This window comes from Pteropus medius, unplaced genomic scaffold (assembly GCF_902729225.1).
Source record: "Pteropus medius unplaced genomic scaffold, Ma_sr-lr_union100, whole genome shotgun sequence".
In the NCBI taxonomy this organism is placed as follows: Eukaryota; Metazoa; Chordata; class Mammalia; order Chiroptera; family Pteropodidae; genus Pteropus; species Pteropus medius.
Genome location: NW_024352787.1, coordinates 29,200,189 through 29,217,546, shown reverse-complemented (window position 1 = coordinate 29,217,546; position 17,358 = coordinate 29,200,189). Strand labels below are relative to the sequence as shown.

Here is a 17,358-nt window from a genome sequence, read left to right as displayed (position 1 = left end):
TCAACAACTCCTAGTGACAGTACAACTGCTGTGCCAGTATCCACACTACCTGCAGTATCTTCAAGAACTCCTAGTGACAGTATTACCTCTGTGACAGTATCTGCCGGGACTAGTGCATCTCCAACAACTCCTAGTGACAACACCTCTTCTTTTACCCCTTCTACAGAAGGTAGCACATCTTCCAAAATATCTAGTGAAACTATGCACCCTGTGACTGCCACAGCAGAGGCTACTTCATCTTCCACAATACCTTCTGAGGGCACCACTGCTCTGACAACCTCTACAGAGGCTGCCGCATCTTCAACATCTCCTACAGCCAGTGTCACACCTGTCACAGTATCTTCTGAGGCTGGTGTAACTTCAACAACATCCACTGACGGCTCCACCTCTGTGACCTGGTCAACAGGGACTAGTGCATCTTCAACAACTCCTAGTGACAGTACGACTGCTGTGCCAGTATCCACACTTCCTGGAGTATCGTCAACAACTCCTAGTGACAGCATTACCTCTGTGACAGTATCTGCAGGGAGTAGTGCATCTTCAACAACTTCTAGTGATAGCACAACTGCTGTGACAGTATCTGTCGAGCCTGGTGTATCTTCAACAACTCCTAGTGACACCAGAACTTCTGTGATAACTCTTACAGAGGCTAGTGGATCTTCAACTACTCTTGGTGATAGCTCCTCCTCTGTGACAATCCCTACAGAGGTTAGTTCATCTTCAACAAGTCCCACTGACACCAGCATGCCTTTGACCACCTCTGTTGAAGCTAACTCTTATCTTACGACTATGGAAGGTACCACCATATCTGTCTCAATTCCTACAGGAGGCAGTTCTGGAACAACTATTTCTGAAAATACCACGCCTGTGTCTGTTCCTACTACATCTGACACTCCCTCAATAACTTCCCCCGGCTTTATTCCTGTGACAATTTTCACTGAATCAAATACACCCACAACAACTATAAGTGGTGCCACCACATCTGTTTCAACTCCTATGGAGGTCAGCACGACTACAACTATTGCTGACACCCCCACAACTGTCACCATGTCTGCTGTACCCAGCACATCTGCCACAGCTCTTAGTGATTCCACCACTTCTGCCTCAATTCCTATTCAGCCCAGTACACCTGCCACATCTCCTTTTGCCACCACCTCTCCTGTGACCAGTCCCTCAGAAGCCAGCACATTTTCAACGATTGCTTCTGACACTACTTTACCTATATCTACTCCTGGCCACTCCAGTCCTGCAACAACTTCTTCTTCCTCCACTTCTGTGACCTCTAAGGTTGTCACCACCACAACTCTCTCCACCTCAACAGCTGGAGTGAAACCTAGCACGCAAAGTGCTACCTCCATCACAGTCTCCACTAGCTTGTCTACTGTTACAACGAAGAGCACCTCTACCCCAACTCTTAGTGCTTCACCAACCACACCAGGTGAGTAATTCCTTGAATTCACCCTTTTTGAAACTCTTTTTTGAAACATTTCTTTTCAATTTCCCCACTTTGTGGTTTTCTTCTTAAACGTTTACTCATTATTCACTTCTTTTGCTCTCACTTATTTTCCATTAGGTAAAAGCCTCTGTAGTCTTATCACTCTATCACTTGCTTCGCTGCATGTCTTGCTGTTTCTTGCAGTAAATCCTACTCTTTTATACAACACAATTTACCTCTCTTTGCCTGGACACCTTTAATCCCCAGTAAAGTGTTTGCACATCCGTTTCTTCCCTTTTGTATTCTGCTAGTGTCTACCCCATTGCATTTTATATACTCTAATCTCATTAACTTTGTATCTTTCACTTGCATTTTTATATCTTTTTAGAGAGGTTTCCCTCGTTGATTTTGCACATGCTTAAGTGTAAAGTTTTGTTTTGTTTTGTTTTGTTTTGTTTTGTTTTCAGGAGGGTATTGCCAATAGAAGCCACATATTCCCTTGGCAACTGTCATTTTTATTTTGTTTTACTTTATTCTCTGCACATCCACTATAGAAGCAAAAGGAAATTCACTTTTATCGACTCTGAACTCCACCTCCACGTCCTTGAAGGTTTCCGTCTCTTCTCTGATTCTAGAATTTCACTCAGCTTTCTTCACTGTGGTTAGAATGGTACCTGCCCCACTCCATACCTACTATTATAATATACTGTTACTATATTACATATAATATAGGGTCTGTATTTTATGATATATCATTATACCTGTCAGTATTATTCTCAAATTGAGAAAGGATATTTGGCATGCATTTAAAAAAGTACAACAGGTTCTGGAATAATATTTTGTTAAACATCATTTCATTATAATGTTGATGAATTGCTATAGAAACTTAACTCTTGTTTACATCAATCAGCTTATAGTAAAGTTGGTTTCATTATACATCATTTTGCTTAAAGTCATAGAACCTATTGACGATGTTAAGTGAGGACTTACTGTATACTAGCTAAAATACTTGAAAACTTCCCTGATTTAAAAGAACTATAGATATGCTCACAGACATATGACCTGTGTCCACCTAGGGCATTGCCAGATCCTGTCTTGAATTGAAAGATGAAAGGCAGTTCTTCAGTTTTTGGCTGCTACATTTTCTTAAAGCTTTGTGAATTCTTCTTCTGTTGAGTTCTGCTTTGCCTGGCCTTTCTATTATGTGGCTTTGTTCTCTAGTTTCTCTCCAAAGTGTTTTTGTCTTGGTAAGTTCTCTCTGGTTCTCAGGCAGAGAGCTGAGCATCTTCAGAAGGGAGGTTTGGACTTTGTGTTCCCAGGAAGCCTCACAGGATGTCTTACTGCAAATGTCAGGTGGCTACATGACTGCTGAGCCCACAGATGGTGTTGGTCACCTCCTTGAAAGAAGATGGTCCCCCTTCTATCTTCCTGTTATCCCTGGAGGTTGGCCTTCCCTTTAGACTATTGGGCAATAGGTGAACACACCTCAGAAGCTGCTTTTGCTGTTGCTCGGAAGCCTGGACTTGGGCACTTAGATCAGGTTTGAACATTCTTCAGTAATATGACAGAGAGAGAGAGAAAGAGAGAGAGAGAGAGAGAGAGAGAGAGAGAGAGAGATTTATGGGTCTCCAGTGTGCCCAGAACTCTTGTGTCATCCTTTCATTCTTCCCAAATGTCTTGGACAAAAGGCCTGTAAACAGAGACTGTGTGATGTGACTGTCATGGCCATGACCCCTACTCTCTGAGTCTAGGGGGTTAGACCAGAGGCAGAGGTGGGACAGGTCTTTGTACTGTATATGCACACCTCATGGGTCTCCCTAGATGAATCACACCTCGAATACTGGTTTGCACAGGCACAGCTCTTTTCACGAAAAGCCAAAGAGAATGGAGCTTTTGATTTTCCAAACTGGCTGGCATAGATATCCAAGAGTTGTCTATAACCACTTCTTATCTATTTAAACTAAGTCTACATGCATCCCTCAAACTCCTTGTCCCAGCAAATAAAAAAGGAATCATGAGCAGTCACAATGGCAACAATTTCCAGGACAAGCTCTTCTGATGCAGGCTTTGAAGGAACAATTAAATGCTTATTCTCAAGTTTGGCGGATGCCAGATTGTTCAAGTCCCCCTGAGTTCTCTGTCTCTGTCTCCCTTTTTCTCATCATCAGCCCTAACAGTGTTGCCCCAACCTCTCACAACACCAAGTTTCTCTTTCCTTGCTTTTTGGGGCTAAAGTAAATCATGCTGGAAATAGAACCCACAGCCGGGTCAAGTCTGCTTCCACATGGAAACTTGGACAAGTCTTTTAGCCTCTCTCCACCTCATTTCTCCCATCTGTAAAGTAGGGATAATACCAATTGTCCTGCTCACCCCAAGGTCTCATGAGAATATAAAATTAGACTATGTCTGTGAAAATGTTGCAAACTATAAAGTGCTGTGCAAATACATGTGGTTGAGTGGGGCCTTGTCCCTTTCAGTGACCTGCGTCAATGAAGGGAAATGGAATGGAAAAACCTGTGAATGCCTCCCTGGCTTTGGAGGAGATCGGTGCCAGCACAAGGTCCCAGTCTGCCAGAACGGAGGCTCCTGGGATGGGATCAAGTGTGTGTGCACCAACCTCTACCAGGGGCTGAATTGCGAGGAAGTGGTTTCGAGCATTGAGCTGAGTAAGTAAGACTGCATGGCCCTCCCTTCCCAACACCTGGGCCCAGCCTCCATGCTGGGCACCCATTCCTGCTCCTTCTTGGCTAGGAATATGAGCTCTTCCAGGGGCAACCATTTTACCTAGTGGTAAGAAAATTAAAACATTAAAAATGAATAAATCAAGAAGGTATAGTTTTGGAACAAAACACAAATTTGGAATAGAATTTTACCATAATATACAGTTAAAATACATGATTATATGATGGAGCAGAATACAAAAAGTATATAGAGTTCCCTAACAGAGTATAAGATTTGAGGTCCCTTGGGCTCCATCCCAAAGCCATGAGGAATGCAATGTATCCACATCTCTCCAGAGGTACTCTGGTGAGACTTGAGTGGAGGTTGGGGGTGGGGGGACCCAGGCCACTCCCCTGCCCAGCCCAGGACATCATTGCTGGAGGTGTTGGTCTCCTTGGTATGAGTTCTGGGGGTGCTGCCTTCAGTAAGTGGTGCTGTTGTCTGAACCCCTCAGATCCGCCGGAGACTGTTTCTGCCCAGGTGGAACTGACTGTGACAGTGACCAGTGAGAATTTCACCAAAGAGCTTCAGAACTGGTCTTCTCCACAGTTCCGGAAGTTCAATGAGACATTCACAAAACAGGTAGCCCTGGAAGAGCAAGTCCCCATGGCCACTCAGTTCTTCCCAGGGAGTAGTCTCGAAGGGTTAAGAAAGCAGATGAGGACCATGTTAGAGGTGTGCGAATTTCTCAGCTCACCATTTCCTCAGGGCTTGCCAGGAAGAGAGGAGAAATATAAAACAGGGTTCCACCTGGAGGTTCCCGAGGGTCCCAGGGGTAGGGCTGCTCTCTGAGAAGGGACTACTCTGAACAGTGTGCCACCGTCAGCTGGGGATGAGGACTGGGCAATCCTGAAGATCCATCCTCTGCCCTCCTGAGATTCTACATTAAAGCTTGGTGGGCCCCCAGGTGAGGGTCTCTGGAATAACACAGTGGCCTCCTTACTTTTCAGATGGACATGGTTTATTTCGGAATCCCTGAGTATCAAGGGGTCAACATTACAAGACTGACGTGAGTATCCAGGACTCGTAAGAAGGAGGTCTTTGGAGTGGAAGCAATAGTTATAATTATGAAGACAATAGTAACTATGTCTCCTTGTATTAGTCTGCTAGGGCTGTCGTAACAAAATGTCCAGACAGGTCAGCTTAAACAACAGAAATTTATTTCTCTTAATTCTGGAGGCTAGAAGATCAAGATTAAGGTGTCAGCAGGCTTGGTTTCTTCTGAGGTCTCCCTCCTTGGATTGCAGACAACCGCCTTCTTGCTGTGTCCTCACATGGCCTTTCCTCTGTGCATGTACATCCCTAGTGTGTCTTCTTGTGACAAAATTCCCTCTTCTTATAAGGACACAGGTCAGATTGGATTAGGGTCCTCCCTAATGACCTCATTTTAACTTAATCACCTTTGTAAAGACCCCATCCCCAAATACAGACACATTCTGAGGTACTGAGGGGTTATGGCTTCAACATATGAATTTGGGGGAACACAGTTCAGCTCATTACACCCTCCAACAATTAGTTTCACATACATTTTCCAGCTGAAAGCTCATAACCACCCTACGGGTGAGGCCAGTAGGGCTATTCCCATCATGTAGGTGAAGAAACTTAGAGAGATGCAGTGAGCTGCCTGAGGGGTCATTTATAGAGTGCTAGAGCCAAGGCACCTACACACCAGAATACCTGGAGGCTACAGTTTGTATAGTAGACACCCCATTAGCCTTCATTGATGAAGCCGAATAACTTAGATTGCAAAGGGAAACCCCCAGGAGAAATGTGTCCAAGTCCACAACTGTCCTGTATTCACTTTTGCTCACCTAGGATAGAATTCTCCCCCCACAGAATCTTTACCGTTATCGACCCCAGCTTCATGAACTCCTTTGAATGGTGCTGGCCAATGGGGCTCACAAGGGTATCTCTGCCTCCCCTGGATCATGAAGAAGATACTCTTTCTTATGATTACAGAGTCACCAATGATAATTTTCAAAAGGAACTTATAATCAATAGGAAAAAAAATTGCACAAAAATTACAGAAAAAAAATCTTTACTAACCTTCATTTCTTTTCCTCCCTTATTTCTGTCTAATATGAAATCGCTTTCTCATAAGAAAAACCACCCCAGGTAAAACCATGTGGGGTTATTAACCCCACTCTGAAGTGGTGGGGGGAGAGGTGCTGGGGCAGCCTCAGAGCAGGGCAGTGCATGTCTGCTCTTCAGCAGCTCAGCTTCCCTGGAAGACTACAGCATTTTTCTCCTTGACTTGAAAACTCTCCAGGACTGGCATGTGTTGACCCCATAGGGCTCTCTCTTTTGCTTCTGTGGTTTGGGGAGGCCTCTGCAGTGCCAGTCCTCAACCTTTTTCTCTACCTCTGCCTCTATTTCTCAGGCAAGAGAGGGAGATCGGTTTCTGTGGGTGAGGCACTGAGCCGGCACTGAGCGGGGTCTTTATGGTCCTGCCTGAAGATCTTGCCTGAAGGCATCCTGGGTTTTCATCTCCACCTCCTCCAGAACATAGGTGTAGAGTTGGGCTCTGAGGGCTCTGGAAAAGCACACGGCATGAAAGTCATTCTTGCTCAGAATGTCGGGGACTGGAAGCTAAGGAAAAAGAAAGAAGGCAAAGGGAATCTGTGAACATGTCTGAGGCTTCTTCTGACTCCTCAAAAGAAAGTAAGGAGAGATTTAGAGTAGAATTTTAGCCTTTTTGGTGTCAGGGACTCCTTTAAGAATTGACATAAATTTGTAAGAGTAGAAAAAATGTACATATGCACCTTAGAATTTTTGCATGTAGTCTTAAGAGGCTCACAGACCTCTTGCAGCCAACCGACCACGTAGCAATTCATGAATCCAGTCCCTGGTGCAACCTCCTCCCCCTAAAGACAACTTGCCAGCAGCTGCTCGGTCTCCTGCTTAAATACATCTAGTAACATCTTAAGAATGACCTCTTCCATGGTGCCATCCCTCTGTTCATCTTCGTCCCTGATCTTTCCCTCAGCCTTCCACTTTGTAGATCTTCTTAGGCGCAGGTGATATGAGTTCTATGGTGACATACCCAGCACCATGCCTAGAATGAAGCCTTTATCCAATAGACATTGGGTTTTCATTTTCAACCATCATCCCCTAGCTCTGCCTTCCCATGGGGGCAGAGAGGACAAAGCCTGCCTGGGGAAGGGTGAGTACCCATTACCACCTGGGAGGGTGTCCAAAGACATCTTTCCCCCTCTCCTCAGTTCTGGCAGTGTGGTGGTGGAGCATGATGTCATCCTGAAGGCTGCGTTCACCCCAGGATACAAGGAAGCTTTCAAGAAGGTCATTGAGGAGGTGGAGGAAAGAGTCATGACTGTAACCCAAGTCCAAATAATGAGAAATTATACTTGTAAAGGTAAATTCCTAGGCTTCTGGAGAAGGAGATGAGGGGACCTTCAAAGAATCTTTAAGCTTTGTCATGTCTGAGGTGCGGGGGTGGGAGAGAAAAATAGATGGTGGGGGGTGGGGAGCAGAACACTGATAGCCCAGGAAGCAGTCCCAAAACTTGTCACTCTAATGGGCAGATGCCAAGATGCTCTGAAAGGAGGATGCAGAAGCAGATGTACTAAATCCTGAATCTGTAGGAAAATGAGGATGAGCCTGCTTATTACCAAATGTAGATGTTTCTCAGTACAAGGAGCAGTATGGGAATCTTGGCCAAGGCAGGTATAGGAGAAGAACACTTGGAGAGTCATGGTTTTGGAGAGCTGGATGGGAGACTGGCATTCCTATTTGTAGCGACTGGTTTCCACCACCCCACACACAGCCCCATGCCCTCCCCACACACACACCTGAGCCCCCTACTGAACAAGCTTGTCAGGGGCTTTACGTGTCTCCTTCACAGATTTACTATGCTTCAACACAACTGCCACCAAGGTGCAAAACATTTCGGTTACACCATATGACCCTGAAGGTAAGTGACCCAAGGTGTTCTGGGGAAGGGGGGCAGGTAAACAGTGCTCCCAGCCTCCTGATCATGGCAAGTCTCTGTGCTTCCTCAGAGGAATGCCGGGAGAAGGCTGGGAAAGACTTTGCTGAGTACTTCTTTGTGGAGTACAAGAACCAGACACCGAACTGCATCACCCGCTGCATGCCTGGATTCAATACCTCCATGAACTGCAACTTTGGGAAGTGCATACTGGAGCGCAGTGGCCCTCGATGCTAGTGAGTGTCCCACCACCCCACCCTAGCCCAGCTGCTCTCCTCTCTGCCCTTTGTGGGGACCTTATTTCCTTAAGACTTTACTAGAGGTCAAGATCACGGAGTGGGTCCTGAACTTTTCTGAATGCAGCCATCCACAAAGGACACGCGTGGCCAGAGCCCCAAGGCCAGATCCAGAATGGGCCGAGAATGGTTCAGTAGCTGCCCTCCTTTCCCTAGGGTTTGTGTCAAGCAAGGCTGAGAATAGTGTCAAGCTCTGAAGAAGCAGAAGGAAGGGCCTCAGCCTCAGGAATCTCTCAGTCAGACACGGTGGGCAGAGCCTTGCTTCCAGGGAGAGGCCAACGTCTCTTGCTTGTGAAATGCTGATAGAATGCCCACATGGGGAGAATAGAAAGCCTATAAAAGCCAAGTCATGGGAGTAGAAAAGCCAAAAAAAAAAAGACATTACCCGTTGAAACTTAACCAAAAAGAGAATAGCTGGAACACCAGATATGAGGAAAGAAGGCACACATATGCAAAGGCCTGAGTAATTATCCTGGGAAGGCTTCCTGGAAAAGGAGTTTGTATGCTTTTGAGGGGAGGAAAGAAACAAGGTTCAGAAAGGGCATCTCTAGGGAGGAGAAGTTCCTTAAGAGGTAGGGTACATGCTCTGGGTCAGGCATGGGGAGTTGTTCTTACTGATAAAGAGGGAAGCTGAAAATGAAGATGGTTAATGTGTGGGTAAGAGTCTCTATTGGGTTCTCAAGTTCCTGGGTGCAGCCCAAGGAAGCTCCAGAGTTGGGCCAACTGTTCTAGGTCTTGGGTTCTGAAACCTAAAGCTGGGTATTGGGCCTATTTAAGACCTAAAGCTGGGTATTGGGCCTATTTAAGGCCCACCCATAGAAGCTTGACTTTGTCTCTGTTCATCCCCTCGAGGCTTCTTGCTCTGCACCCCAGCAATCTCTTCTTCACCTTCTTCTCATTAAGCACCCAGAGGGTCGGGGCCAGTTCTGAGGCTGGGGGACTGCAGACATTGGCTGGCCTTGACTCTAGATGGCTCCCTCTCCCCAACCACTCTTTTTCTCCATCTCAGCTGCCTGGCCACAGACACTGACTGGTACAGTGGGGAAAACTGTGAGTTCAGCACCAAGAAGAGCCTGGTTTATGGAATCCTGGGGACAGTGGGTGCAGTGATGCTGGTCGCCCTCATCACCCTCCTGGTGTTCGTGTTCCTCTCCAAGAGAGAGGTGAAAAGGTGAGCCACTGCCACCACCTCTTCCTTGCCTGATCTTTAATCATTCCATCCTTGTCTTTAATCATTCCACCCTCCGAGTAGACAGTAGGGGAGCTGAAAGCAGGGACAAAGTCAATTGCCAGGTCCTTGTATTCATTCTCCACACATAATGAGGTCTCTCTGCTGTTTCTGTCAACAGGCAAAAGTCCAAAGTGACTCAGTTGTACAAGTGGCATGAAGAGAATGGTGGACCAGCCCCTGGGACCTTTCAAAACATTGGCTTTGACATCCGTGAAGGTATTAGAAATCCTCAGTGGACTTGAAATATTTCTAAGTGTGGAGACACACATAGGAGGCATATGGGAGGGGCTTGAAGAGGCAAAGAGGAAAAGTATTTTCATCTCCAAAATCTTTGGTTCCACATCTGCAACCACCACTGGCCCTGCAAGTCCCTGGATGGGGCACAAGCATGGGCACAGCATAACTAGACCATGGTGGGGGGCGGGGGTTGTCACCATTTATCTGATGATCATAGATTTCTCCAGAGCACAAAACTATGCTTATGTGGAAATGCGTAGGAGGGTATGAGCTCATTAACAGGTGGATCCACTTTATGGATCATAAAGTGATTAACTATAGATTGTGTTAGCTTAAATGTACATGTTAAAATGTCTAGAAATCAAATCATTAAATTCTAAAGAAGGAAAAAATGAAAGGAGAACATTCTTAAAAGTTGTCTTTAAATTCTAAAGAAGGGGAAATTGGAATGAGGAAAACATTTTAGTCAATCCACAAAAAGACAAGAAAGAGGAAACAAAAGAAGGAAAGAGCACAAAATAGCACACAATAAAATAGAAAATAATCCAACTATATCAATAACTACAATAAACATAAGTGGGATAAACACTCCAATTAGAAGAGTGGATTTTAAAAACTCTATTCATTGCGGATGAAAGGCACATAAAAAATAGAAGCAGAGAAAGGAGGAAAACAAAAGGATGAAAAAAGGCAAAAGAGAGAAATACTAATCAAAAAGCCATTGTTCTATGTATTACTTTGTGGGCAAATAAAACTTAAAGAATTAGTAGAGATAAAAATAATTGATATCTACTGGGAAATAGTTTAATTCATTAAGAATAGATAACAAGTGTAACTCGTGTGCCCTATTCAAAATATATAAAGCAAAAATTGACAAAACTATAAGAAAAAATTGATGAATCCACCAACATGGTAGAAATTTTTTTAAAAAACCTCTTTTAGTAATTGATTAATCAAGCAGGCAAAAAAAAAATCATCAAGGATATAGAACCTTCATACAAAATAAATAACAACCTTAACATAAAAATTGTCATAGACAGACTGCATTCAACAACTGGAGAATATACATTTATTACAAAAGCGTATGGGAAACTTACAAGAATTGCCAAACACAATAACAGAAAAAGTCTCAAAAAATTTTAAAAAATTTTAAATCAGACTATGTTATCTGACCACAATGCAAGTGAGTTAGAAAGCAATAACAAAAATATTTCTAGAAAACAGAAACAAAAATCTATGCCTCTGGAAAAATTTTTTAAGTTTGTAAATAACTCATGGACCAAATAAGAAATCGTAATGGAAGTTAGAAAATATTTGGATCTGAATGATAATAAGAATACTTGGTATCAAAATATGTGGGATGCATTACAGCTGTACTCAGAAGGAAACATAGATCCTTAAAACACTTGTATTGGTGAAAAAAAAAATTGGAATTTGTTGGGCTAACTTGTCAACTTAGGAAGTTAGGAAAAGAACAACAAAATAACTTCAAAGAATGCAGATGTAAAAAATATGTTTAAGAAGATAAGAGCAGAAATCAACAAATTAGAAAGTAGAAATGCAATAAAAAGAGTCAAAAAATAAAAAGTTAGTTATTTGAAAATAATGAAATTGACTAATTTCTGCTTACAAACAATGAAAAGAAAAAGGTGAAGAAACAAACAGTATCAGGAATGAGTAAGGAAACATAACTATGATTGCAGCAGCTATTTAAAAGATGAGACTATTATGAACATCTTCCAACCAAAAAATCTATAAACTTAGGCGAAACTCTAAAAATCACAATAGTCTTAAAACTGTTTTTTTTTTAATGAATCAGGCTCATATGATTTTACAAGTGAATTCTACCAAATATTCACAGAGCAGAGACTGATACAAACTCATTCAGAAACTGGAAAAAAAGAGAAATTCTCTCCCATTCATGTTGTGAGCCCACCATAAATGTACAAAATCAGACAAAGATATTACAAGAAAGTAAATTTAAAGATAAACAAAAAATTAGCATGCCAAATCCAGCAGTTATAAAAATCACAACGTTGAATGTATTCTAGAAAACAGAGTTAGTGCAAGATTAGAAAATCTATTTGTAAATTCACCACATTAGCTGAATAAAAATAAAAATATGATCACCTCAATGGATGCAAAATAAAACATTTAATAAATATCCATAACTGCTCATCATACAAACTTATCCAACTAGGAATAGAATTTCCATTTCCTGGTAAAAGTATCCACACAAAAACCCAAAAACCATTCTTAGTGATAAAACATTAAAAGTCATTCAATTAAACCAGGGATTGGGAAACTTTTCTACAAAGGGTCTGATAGCATATATGGGCTCTGTGGGCTATATGCTCTCTGTCATGGCTACTCAACTTTTGCTGATGCAGCATGAAAACAGACATTGACAATATATAAATGAATGAATGAGTGTGGTTGTGTTCCAATAAAACTTTTTCAACCACTTTTTAAAAATCTTAGCTTGTGGGCCATATAAAAATATGTGGCAGGCTGGATTTGCCTCGCAGGCAGTAGTTTGCCAACCCCTGCATTGAACCAGGGCAAGTTACAGGTGCCTTCTATCATTAATTCTATTAATCATTGTCCTGGGTGTCCTAATCAGTATAATAAAAAAATAAAGTATTTAAAGATTGGAAAGAAAAACATAAAATCTGTCAACTGCTGATGATGTGATTGTCTTACATAAAACCCAAAATAATGTTAAATCACTAAAATTAATAGAATTTAGCAAAGTTGCCAGATATAAGATCAATTTTTACAGGGTCGATTGTATTTCTATGCACAGCAACAAATAGATAACTTGAAAATACCCTTCATACGGCACCTAGAAATATATCTAGCAAAGGATGTTTAAGATTTTTCAGTGGAAAATGATAAAACTTAATTTAAAAACATTATAGAAGTCCTACATGAAAGAAAAGCCATATCTTCATGAATTGGGAAAGTCAATATCTTAAAGCCATCAAAGGGTGCCCCAGTCCAGGCCAAATCTTAATGGACTTCATGAACTTGAGAAACTGCTTACAAAGAGCTTATGGTTTTTCTTTGTTGAATTTTTAAATGTGATCGTTCACATTTTCTGAGAAGCAATCAAATTATTTGCTTAGATCAGGTAATTTAGGTAGCCTCTCATGTTTGCAATAGTTTTCAGTTTCCTGGGAAGTGGGGATGCACCCCTCACCCTGCACTGGTTGGGATTAGAGGGAGAAATGAGAGCTTGTCTTTCTAGTCATCTGCTTCTGTGGGTTTTCTCTCTGTCTAGAACAAGAGGACCTCAAACAACTGGACTACATCTATAATAACTTCCAGCCCTCCCTGGACCACATAGACTCTAACACAAAGGTAAGAACAGCCTGCATGAGATGCTCACCTCCCCTTTCTCTGAGACCCCATCTCCCCTCTTACCATATTAGGATCTTCAGGAAAGCAAAATCATGTTTATGTTTTGTTAGTCCAGGTGATCATCCAGGCCTACACTACTGGGAAATAGATATAATTCAGGGTTGTAGCAGGTGGGGAAGAAGGAGAGATAAGCAGCAAGATGGGATCTACCTTTTCTAGACCTCTGAGGCTTCAGGCTCAGAGGTTTGCTTCTGCACTTTTAAGTATGTCTTTGGTGGCCAATTTATTTAGTTATTTTAATTTTCAAACACAGATACAAGCCAAAATGATAGTACAGTAAATATCTATATACCTCACCTAGATCAACAATATTTAACATGTTGCCATATATATAATGTGTATACACATCAATTTTTACTGAACCATTTGGAAGTCAGTTTCAAACATTATGACATTCAATTGCTAAATACATCAGTACACGCCTCCAAATACTATTATTACACCCAATAACTTGATAATAATTTTACAATATCAACCAATATCCACTTTCCAATTAACTCAAGAACACCTCTTATTATTAGTTTCTTAAATGTGAATACTACAAATTTCACTCACTGACTTCTGGTGTATTTCTCTGGTCTTTTAACCTACAACTGGCTCCTATATTTAAAAAATATATTGGTTTTTGTAAGAATCTAAGATGGTTGCCTTAAAGGTTGTCTCACATTCTGGATTTGTCTAATTATTTCCTCATGGTGTGATTTAACTTGTCCCTCAATCATCTGTATTTTCTATACACTGGCAGTTAGGTCTAGAGGTTTGATTATGCCCAGCTTAATCATTTTTGTTAAGTATAAACCATAGATAATGGTGTTGTATCACCTCAAGAGGTACATAATGTCGGGTTGTCCCACTATGATTGATACCAGGATAGGTCACTTTGGTAAGGGGTGACCACTCCTTGATTAACACTTTAACTTTATTTTAACAGGATAGATATTTGAGGGAAGAAGAAATACCCTCAAAGTGTTCATATCTCACAAGAAGTGTGGTTGGCTTCAGGCAACTATGTTCCCTGGAGAGAATCTTTTTGTAAAGATGAAATCCCTAACCAGGACCCCTTTCAACATACCTAACTCAGGGGTGGGATATGGTAGAGGGACACAGTTGATTTGTACTAGACTCCAAGTAATAGAATAAGTTCTAAGATGAGTGCTTCCCCTTTCCCAAGACTCTTACGCTTCCAAATTCCAGGTTCCTGATGGGCAACCCTCATCTGGTTTTGTCTCTTTTTCCAGATCAAAATTCAGAGGCCTCAGGTGTTGATGACATCTATTTAAGGCAAAGACAATTTCATATAGACCTGTAGAGTTTGGGAATGAGGAGATCTCAGTTCAGCTGAGCTTGGCAGAACATTTCCCCATTGAGAGCATTCCACAGCAACCTGATGAGAAATAAGGAGGAAGAGGAAGGAGACCACAGTTCTGAGAATCTCTGAGATGGAAATACCATGGGAGCTCTGACGGGCTTGTCATAATCTCAGCGTGTCCCTCCTGCTTTTTCTGGGGATGTTCATGCTCTCTCGTGCCCAGCTTCAGCACCAAGGACAGCATCCTAATCAACGGGTTTGCGATGGTGATGGGTCCAACACTGGATTGCACTTACGTTATACAAAATGCTCTTGTAAGATTTATTGCATCCCTTCTTCATCAAAAACACGTTTTTTAATACACAGCATTTTAATTTGAGTATATAGAATTATGAATATTTTTAAAGTTATTTTTATCTACAGATTCTGTTTTTTTGTTAGTCAATATAATCATGTATTTCTAACAATTAAAAACAGCAAAAGCAATTTCATTAAATTTCTCATGGGTCACATACCATTCCCCAGTCAACACCCTATACGAGCTCCTGTTTCTTACCTGTTAGGTTTTCTCCTCCTCTCCTTCAGGATGTAGGGTCTGGTGAATTTGACCTCAAGATGACAAAAGAGAAATCTGCAGCCAGAAAGAGTGCCATCCTCTGACCTTCCTTGGCATCACTTGCTGGCCACTGAGGATGCCATGAGGCAGGACCCACACACAATTATTTACTCACATGACACAGGGACTCACTTCCTTCTGACAGAGAACCAAATTTTCCTTCTGGAAATGGGCTCCTGTTTCTTTCCATAGATCTGAAGTGATGGAGCCTCGGGTTCTATTTCCAGCTTTCCCATTAACTCCGTGGATTAAATTTGGGAAAATTATATTTGACCATTTGGACTCAGTCTTGCCTTCTGCTGAAAAAGGACTAGGTTGTTTTTAAAGTTCCTCTCTTCACTATCATTTTTTAACATTTTTAAGATGCTTTATTACTATTCCCGCCATGCAGCTGGAGATTCATTTTGTTCTGCAAGGTCTCATCCACAGGCCAACCTCTTAAACCTTAACCTAAGAAACAGCCTAGGCTCTGCTGCCCCCTAACGGACACTTAGAACATCTGCAGGCACCGTTCAGTTTCTCAGAGCCCTTCCCTCCTGGCCTTCTCTATTAGAGATCTTTAGCCTTCACTTGATTCATTCCATATTTGCCTTCAAAATCTCCAGTTCCTAAAACTGTGCTGTCTTAGTCTGATAAGTCTTCTATAACTGAATGCCATAGTCTGGGTGGCTTATAAACAACAGGCATTTCTCATAGTTCTGGAAGCTGGGAAGTCCAAGATCACAATGTTGACAGATTTGATAAGCCCTTGCTTCCTGGTTCACAGACAGCTATCTTTTTTTTTCTGTCCACACATGGTGAAAAGGGCAAGGGAACTCTCTTAGGTGTCTTTTATAAGGGCACTAATCTCATTCAGGAGGGCTGTGCCCTCATGACCTAATAACCTCCCCAAAGGCCCTTCCTACAAACACCATCACACTCAGAATTAGGTTTCAACATATGATTTTGACAGAACACAAACATTCAGTCTAAACATGGGCTGAATCCAGGCATCTTCACTTCAGAAGTGCTTCCCACAGGCTCAGGCATCAGTGGCCATGAGAGGGGCATTAAAAAGGGCTATAGAAGAGTGCCTCCATAGTGTAGTGGTTAGCATGTCTGCTTTGCATGCAGAAGGTCCTGGGTTCGTGCCCCAGGTGGAGCCACGGACCATACCCTGGTTATGCCAGGCCCGGGGTACATGACCCAAGCCCGTGGGAGGGGACACCCACCTTCAGAGATCTAGTCCTTAAGGGGAAACAGCAACATCCATGGGACAGGGTTGGAAGTGTGTGTGTTGGGGGGAGTAATTAAAGAGGGGAAAAAATAAATAAATAAAAATAAAAGGGCTGTAGACCCCACACCCGGTCTAAAACTTCATTACCCACCCTAGCCCCTTCCTGCTCACTCTCACATCTGCTCCATGGAGAGGCAGAGTGGCTAAATGCATAGCTGGCTTAGGTCCAACACTGGGGTCAGTTACCTAGCTACCTAGGTAAGCTTAGGAAAGTAACTTTTCTCTGGACCTCAGTTCCTTCAGCTGTGAATATTGAGTGAGCACTCACCTGTGCCAAGCACTGTTGTAAGTGTTGTATATTTTAACTCATTTATTTATTCCTTACAACACTGTGGAGTGGAAACTATCATCATCCCCTTTATACAGCTGGGACTATAAATCAGGGAGTCCAGCAGTCATGTCAGTGTTCCTGACCATCAGTTATGTGCCCTCCCTGTGGGGCTGCTATGGGATTAACTGGGCTAATACATGTAAAGTCCTTGGGAAAAAGCCTGGCACATAGAAACTTCAAGAAAGAAAGAAAGAAAGAAAGAAAGAAAGAAAGAAAGAAAGAAAGAAAGAAAGAAAAGAAAAGAAAAGAAAAAAAAGAAGGAAGGAAGGAAGGAAAGAAGGAAGGAAGGAAGGAAGGAAGAAGGGAAGGAAGGAAGGAAGGAAGGAAGGAAGGAAGGAAGGCCCTTCTCTCTTAAGTCTCTTTTATTTTTCTCCTCCAACACTTGAAGAGTAATGGGTTGGACTGGAGGCAAGATGAAAGGAAGGCCCTGTCACTTTGTAGAAACAAAGAAATCTAAATCCACAGAGATGCACAAAACAAGCCTAGAGGTGGATTCATCAAGGCACAGAGAAGATGGTCTGGCGAGGGCTTAAAGGA

At 42.4% G+C, this 17,358-nt stretch overlaps 1 protein-coding gene across 1 annotated transcript in view; it reads left to right on the top strand.

The window, feature by feature from the left end:
- LOC120591475 (mucin-17-like) overlaps positions 1-15,258 on the top strand; it is a 28,528-nt gene extending 13,270 nt beyond the window's left edge. The window contains exons 2-12 of the mRNA XM_039848930.1: positions 3,913-4,101; positions 4,611-4,738; positions 5,107-5,165; positions 7,378-7,529; positions 8,019-8,087; positions 8,176-8,338; positions 9,408-9,569; positions 9,748-9,839; positions 13,150-13,229; positions 14,528-14,548; positions 15,184-15,258. Of these exons, the coding sequence (XP_039704864.1) occupies positions 3,913-4,101; positions 4,611-4,738; positions 5,107-5,165; positions 7,378-7,529; positions 8,019-8,087; positions 8,176-8,338; positions 9,408-9,569; positions 9,748-9,839; positions 13,150-13,229; positions 14,528-14,548; positions 15,184-15,258 (1,190 nt within the window). The remainder of the gene's footprint in view (positions 1-3,912; positions 4,102-4,610; positions 4,739-5,106; positions 5,166-7,377; positions 7,530-8,018; positions 8,088-8,175; positions 8,339-9,407; positions 9,570-9,747; positions 9,840-13,149; positions 13,230-14,527; positions 14,549-15,183) is intronic.
- The last annotated feature ends 2,100 nt before the right edge of the window (positions 15,259-17,358 follow it).